The sequence below is a fragment of the Lottia gigantea genome (assembly GCF_000327385.1).
Source record: "Lottia gigantea unplaced genomic scaffold LOTGIsca_58, whole genome shotgun sequence".
Taxonomy (NCBI): domain Eukaryota; kingdom Metazoa; phylum Mollusca; class Gastropoda; family Lottiidae; genus Lottia; species Lottia gigantea.
The window spans coordinates 308,834-323,669 of NW_008709979.1; the positions used below are offsets into that span (position 1 = coordinate 308,834).

The following is a 14,836-nucleotide window of genomic DNA, read 5'->3' on the forward strand; positions in this document are numbered from 1 at the left end:
AGGTGATGGTCCGGCTCTGTCGGCAAAATGGTCAGAACACAAAAAACTATTTTTCGTGCATCTAAAGGTCTTCATAACAAGCTTACACCGTTTCAACCAAATTCGTTTGACTCGGTCATTAGCTGGAAATCTATGCAGCGATATTCTTCTCGAACCAAGTTGTTTTCCTCTGTAGTTACTACATACGCAGCAATATTTCTTCGTCTTGGAAGGCATCGTTCATTTGTTGACGTTGTCAACCAAGCGAGCCGAGTAGCCCCCGGAAGTAGCAGCGCCACATGGCGGGGACAATGTGCATTTCAGGGGGAGATAACATAGTTTCCGGAAAGGCCTATGGTTTCCGCATATGAAATGAAAGAGCACTTCGTTGCGCATCTTTTCAACACAAAATGGTCCGGATAAAAGAATAACACAGGGGTTTAAATGGGCCCGGAACAATTGTTACCCCAGTGGGCCCAAAGGGGTTAATAAAAGTGGACGATTTGGTTTCAGCTCTGGCCAGCCCATGCTAGCTTTCACAGACCACCTTGGTATACTTAAAATGGTAGAAGAGACGCTGTTAGACTTAGCAAAAAAAAATTTTTTGATAAAGCTTCGTCAGGGACTCGAACCCAGGACCCCAAAGTTGCCAGGCGAGTCCGCAGCCCAATGGGCCGCCGAGACTTAGGGTTAACCCTAGCTTAACCCTAGGGTTAACACTAGCTTTACCCTAGGGTTAACCCTAGCTTTATCCTAGGGTTAACCCTAGTTTTGGAAAATCAATTAGGGTTAGCTCAGGAAAGGGTTAAAGCTCGTTCCAAGCTATGGTTTCCGCATATGAAATGAAAGAGCACTTCGTTGCGCATCTTCTCAACACAAAATGGTCCGGATAAAAGAATAACACAGGGGTTTAAATGGGCCCGGAACAATTGTTACCCCAGTGGGCCCAAAGGGGTTAATAAAAGTGGACGATTTGGTTTCAGCTCTGGCCAGCCCATGCTAGCTTTCACAGACCATTTTGGTATACTTAAAATGGTAGAAGAGACGCTGTTAGACTTAGCAAAAAAAAAATTTTTGTTTGATAAAGCTTCGTCAGGTACTTGAACCCAGGACCCCAAAGTTGAAAGGCGAGTGGGCAGCCCACTGGGCCGCCGAGTCTTAGGTTTAACCCTAGCTTAACCCTAGGGTTAACCCTAGTTTTGGGGTTAGCTATGGTTTCCGCATATGAAATGAAAGGGCACTTTGTTCCGCCTCTCCTCTCAACACAAAATGGTCCGGATAAAAGAATAACACAGGGGTTTAAATGAGCCCAGAACCATTGTTACCCCATTTTCCCAAAGGGGGCCCAAAGGGATTAATAAAAGTAGACGATTTGGTTTCAGCTCTGGCCAGCCCATGCCAGCTTTCACAGACCACTTTGGTATTCTTAAAATGGTAGAAGAGACGCTGTTAGACTTAGCAAAAAAATAATTTTTGAAAAAGCTTCGACAGGGACTAGAACCCGGGAACCCAAAGTTGCCAGGGGAGTGCGCAGCCCACTGGGCCGCTGAGACCTAGGGTTAGGCAGGCAGTTTTGGAAAATCAATTAGGGTTAGCTCAGGAAAGGGTTAAAGCTCGTTCCAAGCTATGGTTTCCGCATATGAAGAGCACTTCGTTGCGCATCTTCTCAAGACAAAATGGTACGGATGAAAGAATAACACAGGGGTTTAAAGGGGTCCGGAACAATTCAGCTCTGGCCAGCCCAAGCTAGCTTTTACAGATACACTTTGGTATGCTTAAAATGGTAGAAGAGATGCTGTAAGACTTAGCAAGAAAATAATTTTTGAAAAAGCCTCGACAGGGACTCGAACCCGGGACCCCAAGTTCCATCCTCCACTTCAGGCAGAAAATGGCTTATATTTTGCTTTCTGGAAAAAATCTGAGACTAAAAGTGCTCTAACAGACAAAGTTTGCATGGCAGGAACTTGAAATTTGGAACAGAGCAACTTTAGATGGGTATGTACTTTCAGTGCAAATTTCAGCTTTACATCTCTGATAGCCTTCGATTGGCAGCCTGTCAAAGTTTTGGCCTTCACCCTAACCAGTGTCATTGTACTGCATAATGATGGTTTCAGAAACCACCCTTCACTAAAATGGCCATAACTCGGCCAATTTTGTCCCTAGAGGTATAATTTCTGTTGCAAACAACAGTTTTACACGTCCCCCATCTCTTACATTCAGAAACCGAAATTCGATTTTTTGTCAAACTTTGGAGAAAATCGACTTTGAAGTTTCAGGGAGAAAATGGCTTATATTTTGCTTTGGGGAAAAAATATGAGACTAAAGGTGCTGTAACAGGCAGAGTTTGCATGGCAGGAAGTTGAAATTTGGAACAGAGCAACTTCAGATAGGTATGTACTTTCAGTGCAAATTTCAGCTTTACATCTCTGATAGCCTTCGATTGGCAGCCTGTCAAAGTTTTGGCCTTCACCCTAACCAGTGTCATTGTACTGCATAAGGTCACTAAAATGGCCATAACTCGGCCAATTTTGACTCTAGAGGTATAATTTTTGTTGCAAACGACAGTTTAAAATTCCCCCCATCTCTTTTATTCAGAAACCGAAATTCGATTTTTTGTCAAACTTTGGAAAAAATCGATTTAGAAGTTCCACCCTCCATTTCAGGGAGAAAATGGCTTATATTTTGCTTTGGAGAAAAAATATGAGACTAAAAGTGCTCTTACAGGCAGAGTTTGCATGGCAGGAAGTTGAAATTTGGAACAGAGCAACTTCAGATGAGTATGTACCTTTAGTGCAAATTTCAGCTTTACATCTCTGATAGCCTTCGATTGGCAGCCTGTCAAATTTTGGCCTTCATCCCAACCAGTGCCATTGGACTGCATAAGGCTGTTATCAGACCCCACCCCTTCACTTAAATGGCCATAACTCGGCCAATTTTGAACCTAGAGGTATAATTTTTGTTGCAAACGACAGTTTAACATGTCCCTCGTCCCTTTCATTCAAAAAACCGAAATTCGACTTTTTGTCAAACTTTGGAGAAAATCGACTTCCACCCTCCATTTCAGGGAGAAAATGGCTTATATTTTGCTTTGGGCAAAAAATCTGAGACTAAAAGTGCTCTAACGGACAAAGTTTGCATGGCAGGAACTTGACATTTGGAACAGAGCAACTTCAGATGGGTATGTACATTCAGTGCAAATTTCAGCTTTACATTTCTGATAGCCTTCGATTGGCAGCCTGTCAAAGTTTTGGCCTGCACCCTAATTGGTGCCATTGGACCCCATAAGACTGGATTCAGACCCCACCACTTCACTCAAAAGCCCATAACTCGGTCAATTTTGACCCTAGAGGTATAACTTTTGTTGCAAACAACAGTTTTACATGTCCCCCATCTCTTTCATTCAGAAAACGAAATTCGATTTTTTGTCAAACTTTGGAGAAAACCCTCCATTTCAGGGAGAAAATGGCTTATATTTTGCTTTGGCGAAAAAATCTGGGTTCGTTTTGCCGTTCGTTTTGCCGCATTGCCGAACATGCCGCATCGTGCACAACTGCACAAAATACGACTTTTTAAACGAAACTAAAGGTTTCTAATAAGATCCGGAATGGCCATTTGTTTCATATGAAACGAAATATTTTAATCTGTTTTATTTATAATTTGGACCTGTTAGGGAAATCGAAACTATAATCTTATGGTAATATCTGGAATAAAATGAATACCAAGTACAAATGATGATAACCGTAATACAAAATACATAAATCCATAAAATGAAACAAGACAAATTCAATATAAATAAAATATTGGTCATAACTTGCAAGAGTTATGTCCCTCTACTGCTAGCCTATAACGTCACCCACGTGCTAGAAAAAATGGTAACTGAAATGTCTGAAAGTAAAAATCTTCTTAATAGTAAATCTGAATTATCAAGCGAGGAAAAGTGCTCTATAATTCGGCAGTGGCTCAATCCCTACTGGTTCCAGATAAGTCCCAGATTGTCCTGGTGGACAAGGTAGAAGCTGGGGTTGATTGGCTCCACACTTCCGTCGGCAGTTGGAGACAAAATTAGACGAACCTGCGATTGTTTAGAAAAAATGTTCAGATGGATCCACAGGAAAATATGTATTGTGGAATCTAAAACCGTGATCGGTGAGGGTTATATTTTGAAAACTCAGTATTGTCACCATAATAGCGAAAAGTATGCCTCTGTAAAAACACACGGTACGAAAGTCTTGAAACTATAGTTTCGATTTCCCTAACAGTCAAAAAATAAAAAGAAAATCGATGCGGGACAACAGATTGAAATATTTCGTTTCGTGTGAAACAAATGGCCATTCCGGATTTTATAAGAAAACTTTAGTTTCGTTTTACAAGTCGTTTTTGTGCAGTTGGGTACGATGCGGCAAGTTGGGCAATGCGGCAAAACGAACCCACCAATTTATTTCTCATTAAAAACACGAATAATAATGATATGCAGAAAATGTCACGTGATCTAATTTAATTTCCGTAATATTCAAGGTTACGATTCAGCTAACACGATCCAATGAAAAAGGTCGAAAGATTACGATTCAGCGAATACGATCCAGTGGAGAAGTTCTAAAGATCACGATTCAGCGAACACGATCCAGTGAAGAAAGTTGAAAGATTACGATTCAGTGAACAAGATCCTATAGGTTAAATTCGCGTTCTGCGTTCTACAAAGTTTACTGTTAAAATTAGGTTCTAGAAGACTCAAATTGAAAAAGGTAAATAAGATAGGAGATAAAACACGTAAAAATAGTTTAATTTTATAAGATTAGTCATTTCTACCTAAGAAATGACCACGCGATTTTAAGAATTTATACAATCAGATCTGGATCCTATTTTGAACCAAATACAGCGCCATAGAAAGCCAGATTCAACATTTCGCATATGTATATATTTTCGTAAACTGAATACAGTAACTCGAAGAGACGCTTATCTGCTTCCAAGAGTGGACCAAACCTTGGATAGTCTTTCAGGTGCCTCAATATTTAGTACTATTGACCTTGCAAGTGGTTACTGATAAAACATCAAAAGTGAAAATTCAAGATTAACTAGATGGAGTTTGGATCTTGAAGAATTCGACAGTATAGACCTGGAAAACGTAACGTAAATACGGATACCTTGTCGCGAATTCCTATTAGACCCAACAAATAAAGACGAAACCCATGATTGACGAAATGACACGTGGGTCAAAGTGAGGGATTTATGAAAAAATCGAAACAAACAAATTTTATTCATTTTATAGAATATCTTTTTTTCAAATTAAACGAAATTCGGTCCTTATATATATAATTATATATATGCACGAATACGCCTTTTGAGTAATGGCGGAAGCCCTTTCATTCGGTATATGAAGCAGTTTTCAGACACGTGATATTACTGAGGACCACTTTCGTTAAGTTCCTTAGCTTAGAGTTACCATTATCACTGCATTCATTTAGCTAATCTTTTTAGATTAAAGTTTTATATACATTATTAGTTTTTATTCATTATCTTTATTCTGTTTTCTTGCGATAGTTTTCTACAAAAAAAACGAATTATACGAATGCATTGATCAGATGTAGGGTAAATAAGTGTGGTCTGAATTAAAAAATGGAACACCTGTGATTGATGATTTTCAACATTTTGTTAAATTGATAAATGAAAACCTGTATTTGATCTCGATATAAAACTTGAAATATGAAAGACAATGACGTGTATGATGGAAGTCTGTATGATCGAGCCAGTTTTGTTTCCAAGGCTTCATTCTGGTAACTATTTTAACTTTATTTTGCTTGTCTAATGTCGATATCAGGGACAAGTTCACCAACCGTTTGATCAATCGTAGCCTACCTTAGTGTCAGAAATGGGATTTTTTGAGCCAAGCTAATCAGTAGTAGTGTCCACAACTCAACATCAAAATTTGAGCCATGATATCCATAAGTTTGTTCAGAGTTATCTGCATTTGAAAGTTTGACGACTCGTCTTTTCTTGAGACTCTGCTATAGTCTAGAAAAGACATACAGAAATAGAAATTCCTTTTTTGAAGGAAAAATACTATTTTCGTACATGTCCTAGTTATTCTGAAGACTTTTTGCATGTAAATTCAACGAAAAGATTATTATACTACTGGGTATTCATACAACATGTATCTTTATTTTTTATAAATCTAGCTTTTTCAACATACATACATTGCTGAGTTGTTTATGTTTACTCATGAAAATGTGGATCAAAGTAAGGAATCAATGAAGCAAAAAAAAAACGAACCAATTATTTTATTGAATATCTGAATAAACATTTAGGACATAAAAAGAAAGTTGTTAATAGATCTTTAATTTCACTAATAGGCCATACCTCGCTATTAATGAAAGTTATTGTGCTCATTAGAATTGATAAGATCTTGAACAAGTCTGAATCTGACAATTTTTCAAATTTTTAGTTATTAAACATGAGTTCAAATGGTCAAAATCTGTTGGTGAACACAATATAGGTTATGATCAATGGGTCAAAATCTATTGTGAATAAATTAGAAGCTACAGCTTTCCATTAATTTTGATAAAACTTGGTATGAATATAAGAGTAGATTAATTTGAATCAACTTGAAAATGAATTGTTCTGTGTTTACAGGTGGTTGAACTCATTATTCAGAAAAGGTTATAAAGAAGGATTAACATTAGAAGATGTTTCAAGTTGTCCAAAACAAGATAAATCAGATTTTCTTCTCCAAAAAATAGATAGGTATGATTATCTTGAGTGAAATTGAAATAATTATTAATTTATATGATCATAATGTGTTGCCAGGGTATTGATGTGGCCAAATGTAGTCTATGCCAGTTGTGCCAGGCTCAAACTCTAAAGTGCCTCTTTTTGAAAAATGTTGACAATGAAATGATCCAGTTTTAGTGAATTTTTTACATGAAACATGAAGATATGAATAATCAACAATAAGAACAATATTACAATTTTAGTATCAGTGCCATTTATTATTTTGTTTGGTACATGTTGACTCCATATACTGCACTATGTTTATTTCATACATTTAGTTTGTTACAGCAATGTGATTTTGGGTTTCAGTGCACCAGATTGATTTTTGGCATTGACTATGTCAATTTTGTAATTATTTGGTAATTTAAAATAGTTCTAAGATATGAACAACTTTTGAAGCAAGAATCGCCTCGTGTTTGTGATAATCAAAGAAGCTGTTTTGTCAATTAAAGTATTAAATTTTTCTCAAGGTGTTGGCAACCCCAGATATCACGCTATAAGGAAGGGAAAGCTGCTAATTTATTTTTAACTGTTATCAGAAGTTTTAGATGTGAGTTCATCATACCAGGCCTGGCTATGTTTTTATGTGTAAGTAATACACTAATGCTATAATGATTTTTTATTTTGCATCATAACAATAGCTGTTTGTGTTTAATGAAATGTATTGGTAATATTGTTAATTATTACAGATGAATGATTTTTGAATTGATTGATTCTTCAAATTCATTTAAATGCCTAATTATTTATTTAAAACCTTATTATCATTCATTTCATTGTATGATTTATTCATTAGTCTTTATTTATTGTATGATTATTCATCATTTGTTATCTATAGATTCAATGTTTATTTATTATTTACTTAATGATCATCTATTTTATTTTCAGGAAACATGTCGCGTTACTCAACCCTATATAATTGGGCAATTAATTTTACATTTTGAAGATGAAAATGTGGTCAGCAGAACTTGGGCATATATCTATGCAGTTTTATTAGCATTATTATTAACTTGTGCTGTTTTATTTGATTTATTTCACTTTTATAAAATCCAACATTTATCATTGAAGATGAAAACTGCTGTGGGTGCATTGATTTATAAGAAGGTAAGAATGAGATAACAAAAAAGGAATATGTCAAAATATGGGGAAAAGGGACAAACAAGATAAACAAGCTGATTCAAATTTAGAAAAAAAATGTTTAGAAATTGTATTGCATTTTTTTCTTATTTTAGATTTTAAGTTTGAACAGTCAAACATTCCATCTTACAAACTCAGGAAAAATTTTGAATCTTTTAACCACCGATTTAGAAAAGTTCAATTTTGTAAGTTTTTATATTTTAATTTTTTTTTTTAAATTATCATAATTTATCTGAATGTGATTTGAAAATTAAGACTTTGGAATTTGAACTCAACTGAATTAAGTCCTGCCGGGGGTCTTTGCTAGGTAAGCAACGCTCATCCTGCCTGGACACCTTATGCCAATCTGTGACTTGGTTTATCAACTCGCCATCACTATCTAAGAGTTGTCATTACTGACATCTCTAGTAATGTATACAGACAGGTGTTACTATGCATTACATAATTTGATATTTGATAATTCTACTGACTGAGTATAATTTGCTATGCTATTTCTAATATAAGCATATTGATCATTGCCTATCACATGAAGTTCAAAACAAGGAAACAGGAAATTTGAAACATTATTATCTTTTTATGTATCTTATTTTCCAGTCATTTGAAACATCCCATTTTTTATGGATCTGTCCAATAGAATTGTTAGTGATATTGATGTTATTATATCATCATGTTGGTTTTCCTGCATTATTTACATTGATTATTATTGTTGTTCTGTTACCTATACAAATATTCTGTGGTCAAATGTTTGCAAGATTGAGGTGAGATTATTTATGTATATATATCTTATACTGCAAGTTATCAAAATTATATGAGATGAAAATGAATATAACTTTCTGACAGCTATGTGTATCACTTTCAGTATACAAGTAAAGAGTTTCTCTATAATTCAACAAAAATGTAGTGTAGAAGTTCAGACTGCTTTCACTTCAATTATTACGATTCTTACATCATCTTACTGTCGATGATTGATTTTATGAAAAGTAATTATAACCTGAAAGTGATGAAACTGTTAATTTGTTATTTTCTCAACTATTCATTTCAGAGGTAAAATTGGTAAATGGTCTGATAAGAGAATTAATAAGATGAATGAAATTCTATCTGGAATTAGAGTTATAAAGATGTATTGTTGGGAGAAACCATTTCATAGTTTAATTACAAAAATCAGAAAGTAAGTATGAATCTGTGTAATACTGAAATTGTAATAATGTTTACTGTCAAATCTCTTGTCACTTTCATTTTTCAGGTTCTTTTTTAATATTTTTATATCTCTCTACATCTGATATATTGAGATCTGAATTTTTTAAATATTCATAATATTATGATCATACATTACAGGGAAGAAGTGAAATTTGTAAAAATAGCAGTGTTTTTAAGAGCATTAAATCTGGGATTAATGTTTGTATCACCAAAGTTAATGGGACTGATTATATTTGTATCATTATGGTGGCTTGGAATACCCCTATCTGTTCATATTGTATTTGTAACAGTTGGTTGGTTGTTAATTCTACAAGACACAGTCTTCCTCTTTCTATTTTTAGCTGTTGAAAACCTGATGGCTTTATATGCTTCTTTAAAACGTGTTCAGGTACGGTAACTAAAGAATTCATTTTAACAAAAAAGTGAAATGTAAAAGCAGTAAAATCAAACTTTACTTTGGAAAATGGTTGGAATGAGGTTGCAGTGTAGAAATCTCATAAATAATTATTTTAACTTTACAAAATTTGCTTTCTTAATATAATTCATTTTTTGGCTTCTCATTAATCGAAATATAAAAAAGTAGTCTACTTCTACTGCCCTGGCAAACTGTCCTTCAATAGATACTGAAATGTATTGCCCATCCATATTAACCCAACCTGACACAAAAAGCATATATCTTCTTAAAACTCTATTCATTTCATTTAGCATCTAGATTTAAGATTTGCTTGAATAGATTGTCATTTCTCATTTCTTAGAATTATTCTTGTCCTGGTATATTTTTTTTACCTCTGAACCAAGCTAAAGGTGAAGACGTGTGATTGCAGACGGTTCTAATTTAAAGAGTTATTCCACCTGTTTTATAAAGTCTGTTTTTATTATAGAGGTTTTTGTTAATAGATGAAGAGAAATCAATGAGAACATTTAAAGATGTAAAACAAGAATCTACCCATAATGACAGTGAACTGTCTGTAGATATTTTGAGAATGACAGCAAGGTGGCATATTAATCCAGAATATAATGAATCTAGATATTCTAGGATGATAGAAAGTGAACAGTTGTTATTTGAGGTTTGTATAGATATATTGTAAATTAAAAGAAAGCAATGATTCATAATGCCTATGGAAAACTGGAAAACTTAGAAATACATATGCATTGGCCACAAATAAGTTTCATTTGTTAATGGGAAAGTTTGACGTTATTTTCCTTGTTAAAGCAAGTTAAATTTCAGCTACCCATAACACTGTTTGAATGTTAATTTGGTTCTGACGTTAAGTTCTTGTATGATTCAACAAAAATCTACTTCTTCAATTTAGAGGGTAGTCACTATCTGGGCTCATTGGTTTACTATTCAATGATATACTTACATCAGAAAATGGCAACTGGAGTGGTACGATTTTGCTCTATCCCAAATGTTACTGATAGCTGACATTAAGCTTTCATTAGCTGGTATCACTTCAAGATTGCTTTAGAAACTCATCACTACCTAATAACGTTTGGATTAAGTATCTTACTATGATCTTGTTTCATGTTTTTGAATAGAATATCTTGAATGTTGTGTAATCAATGATTCCTAGTAGACTGACATACAATGATTATAATTTCAAGGTCATTTAAATAATTATCTTAAAATATCATTAGTCACTCAGTTAACTCAGTTTCTCTATGTATACTTATAAAAGATATATTTTTACAGACTGAAATGGAGAAACACTTCAGTTTAAAGAATTTAAATCTATCAGTGACCAAGGTGAGTTAAAGTATAAAAAGTAAACAGTTTGATAGATATTTTCTGGCATAGTTAAACTTATTGGCCATTTGAACTTTATCACAAGGGTGGTGCTTGATGGGTGAGACTGAATAGGTTTGGTGTGTTCTAATATTGATCTTAATTGAAGGGTACAGAACCAGATTTGTCACATTAAAATTTTTTCCTTCTAGTCCTTTCTCCGCCATATTGAATTCACCTGCTAGTGTTTCAGCACATATGGAAAGTGTTCTAAACTGTGTTCCAACTTGTTTATTGAATGTCCTTTTGATTCAAGAACTGATTCCATGACTACTCAGTGACTACAGGTTTTTAAAAGATAATCTAATTTTTTTTACCCAATTTGTATTTATTTTGCAGGGAGAATTGTTGGCTGTTGTTGGTAAGGTAGGCTGTGGTAAGGTATGTAGAGAAACATTTTAGTTTCAGTTGGCTCATACATATACTTTAATTTTTTGAATAAGAAAATGAAGCTTGTTAAATATTGATTGCTCTCAACTGACATTAATACAAATCTGTGTACAATTTTAAATAATTCTTGTTATTGTGTAGTTGACGAATGATCCTACTTTATATTTTTTACGACTTAAAAATATAATAGACTGTAACATGTTATGAATTATACTTGGAATATCTTCATGCAACTGTAAGATTTCATTTGTTATTACAGACATCATTATTGATGACATTAATGGGTGAAATACAACATAATAAAGGGCAGATAACTGTGTATGGTGATATAAGCTACTCATGTCAACAGTCTTGGGTGTTTTCTGGCAGTATTAAAGAGAATATTTTACTAGGAAATGAATATAATGAAGCCAAATATAAGGAAGTTCTCCGTGCTTGTGCCTTAGTCAAGGTAAATTTTTTGAGATATATCTTTTTGAAGCTAAGAAACTACTTGTAGAAATATGGTTTTCTTAATATAAGACTTACTTGAGAGAGCATAATTTCTGCTATCTGAATCACCTTTAGAAGTCAAAATCTGACATTCTGCTCCCTAACACATCAACAAAAGATTTGAACAGTATATTGTTTTTTTACACTATTCTGAAATGGTTTCTCGTTACGTCGTTTTATTATTAAATCATTTTTTGCAGGATATCGACAATATGTCAAACAGAGATTCAACTTTTGTTGGAGAAAGAGGTTTATTTTTAAGTGGTGGCCAAAAGGCTCGCTTAACATTGGCTAGGTAAATACATACACGATAATATTGATTATGCTTAAGTATAATTCCTCTTTATATATACGTCCATATGAAATACTCTGTGGAAAGCACAATTTTTGATGGATTTTGGAAAGAAGCTTTGCAATATTGTTCATTGTCTCTTATCAAATATCAAGATTGAAAAATATTTGAAATGAATTGCTGCCTTTTTTTGTCATTAAATGTAAACTTATTACTTATTTTTTGTTGATGTTTTGCCTGTTTTTATCAGAGCTGCATATCGGGAGAGTGACATATATTTATTAGATGATCCCCTTAGCTCTGTTGATTCTGAAGTTGGTCAACACATCTTTCATCAGTAAGTATTTTATATGTTTATCAATTCATAGTTGATTTTCATAGTATGACTAAAGTATTGTTAAACACTGAGGGAAATGGTGTAGTCACAAGATTCTGACTCATAATTCTCATATTAAGAATAAACAAAATACACCAGATCAAAACTAGTAGTAGTAGAACATTTTCTAGATATTGTGCCTGTTTAAACCTAATTTAGTGGAATTCATCAGTTACAATTACCTGCTCCCTCCATTTAGGCTGAAATTAGCAATGTTGTTCTTGTTTACTATATAAATGCTGTTTATTTACTAGGTGTATTAAAGGTCTATTAAAAAGTAAAACTAGAATATTGGTCACTCATCAAGTTCAATATTTGAAACATGCAGATAGAATATTGATTTTACATGAGGTAAGGCAAGATATCTATTCTAAAACAAGAGGTATTTACATAAAGTCATTTCAATTTGAACTATAATTAGTTGAAATGAAATTTTTTTACTCATGGTATTATTTTTTCATTATTGAAACATTATTGATTATTTTATTGACTAAATTCATCTATAAACCAACAAATACAATTGTTACTGAATTTATATGAAATGCAAATGAAAACCTTTTTTTTCCATATGTCTGTATTAAGACAGACCACTAATGCGCTTGATCAAACAATGATTTAAATAGAATTATCTATATTGATCACAATGGTTAAAATGATTGGTAAATCAGGCATTCATGTGAAAAATAATGTATTTTAGGGTAAACTTCAGCATTTAGGAACATACAAGGACCTATTGTCTCAAGGTGTAGATTTTTCTAATGTTTTAACACAAGAGAATGATGAAGATCAATCTCCAGTGAAAGAAGTTAGTGCTGTAGAAAATGCGGAGGTAAGTTGTTATAGATCAATAGTACAATTATGTTAGGTTAAGTCATGTAGCTCTTGTTTTTTGTATAAAAGTAATGTAGCTGTTGTTTTCTGTAGCTAAATAATGTAGCTACTGTTTTTTGAAGCTTGATAATGTAGCTGCTGTTTTTTGAAGCTAGATAATGTAGCTGCTGTTTTTTGAAGCTAGATAATGTAGCTGCTGTTTTTTGTATAAAAGTAATGTAGCTGTTGTTTTCTGTAGCTAAATAATGTAGCTACTGTTTTTTGAAGCTTGATAATGTAGCTGCTGTTTTTTGAAGCTAGATAATGTAGCTGCTGTTTTTTGAAGCTAGATAATGTAGCTGCTGTTTTTTGTATAAAAGTAATGTAGCTGTTGTTTTCTGTAGCTAAATAATGTAGCTACTGTTTTTTGAAGCTTGATAATGTAGCTGCTGTTTTTTGAAGCTAGATAATGTAGCTGCTGTTTTTTGAAGCTAGATAATGTAGCTCTTGTTTTTTGTATAAAAGTAATGTAGCTGTTGTTTTCTGTAGCTAAATAATGTAGCTACTGTTTTTTGAAGCTTGATAATGTAGCTGCTGTTTTTTGAAGCTAGATAATGTAGCTGCTGTTTTTTGAAGCTAGATAATGTAGCTCTTGTTTTTTGTATAAAAGTAATGTAGCTGTTGTTTTCTGTAGCTAAATAATGTAGCTGCTGTTTTTTGAAGCTAGATAATGTAGCTGCTGTTTTTTGAAGCTAGATAATGTAGCTGCTGTTTTTTGAAGCTAGATAATGTTGCTGCTGTTTTTTGAAGCTAGATAATGTAGCTGCTGTTTTTTGAAGCTAGATAATGTAGCTGCTGTTTTTTGAAGCTAGATAATGTAGCTGCTGTTTTTTGAAGCTAGATAATGTAGCTGCTGTTTTTTGAAGCTAGATAATGTAGCTGCTGTTTTTTGAAGCTAGATAATGTAGCTGTTGTTTATTGTAGTTAAGTAATGTAGCTGTTTTTTTGTTGTAGTTAAGTAAGGTTGCTGTTGAAGAAGATGTAGAAGTATTAAATCGTGATAAAGTACCATGTAAAGTTTACAAAGATTACTTTAAAGCTGGTTATTTTTTGTATTTTTTACCATTATGGTTGACTCTTATATTACTCTATAAGGTATTTACATTTATAAGACAGATAAAGAAAGAAAAACTATATTTTAAATGAAAACTACTGATGGAATTGACTTGAACCATGAAGAAAGACAACTTTTCCAAATCAATGTGAAATTGATTGAAAACTCTAGAACTGTGTTTTTATTAATGTTACTATAGCCTATTTTATGTCAAACATTTTTTTAACCTAATATTGTACCCTTTCATATTTTTCATATTTTCAGCCTTCACAATTTGTAGCTGATTGGAATTTAGCACGATGGTAAGAAATGCTTATTTTTTCTATAATATTGTGAAGGTTAATTTGATTCAGAACAGCTTTGGCAAATATCATTAAAACATCCATTAATCTGGACGTCAATGTTTTATAACAAATCCCTGAATCCTTGTTAGTGTTGGTTAACAGAACATTTTGTAAACATGCTCCCTATAGATGTTAGTCACAGATATTTAAGCTGTAT

The 14,836-nt window shown here is 33.4% G+C and overlaps 1 protein-coding gene across 1 annotated transcript in view; it reads left to right on the top strand.

Annotated features, from left to right (window-relative positions):
* Window positions 1-7,584: 7,584 nt before the first annotated feature.
* LOTGIDRAFT_219992 (hypothetical protein) overlaps window positions 7,585-14,836 on the top strand; it is a gene marked incomplete at both ends in the record, with an annotated part of 36,662 nt that continues 29,410 nt past the window's right edge. The window contains 12 exons of the mRNA XM_009063458.1: window positions 7,585-7,845; window positions 7,974-8,063; window positions 8,473-8,636; window positions 8,921-9,046; window positions 9,214-9,463; window positions 9,957-10,069; window positions 11,140-11,242; window positions 11,511-11,702; window positions 11,944-12,038; window positions 12,286-12,372; window positions 12,666-12,762; window positions 13,109-13,271. Coding sequence (XP_009061706.1) covers window positions 7,585-7,845; window positions 7,974-8,063; window positions 8,473-8,636; window positions 8,921-9,046; window positions 9,214-9,463; window positions 9,957-10,069; window positions 11,140-11,242; window positions 11,511-11,702; window positions 11,944-12,038; window positions 12,286-12,372; window positions 12,666-12,762; window positions 13,109-13,271 — 1,741 coding nt within the window. The remainder of the gene's footprint in view (window positions 7,846-7,973; window positions 8,064-8,472; window positions 8,637-8,920; window positions 9,047-9,213; window positions 9,464-9,956; window positions 10,070-11,139; window positions 11,243-11,510; window positions 11,703-11,943; window positions 12,039-12,285; window positions 12,373-12,665; window positions 12,763-13,108; window positions 13,272-14,836) is intronic.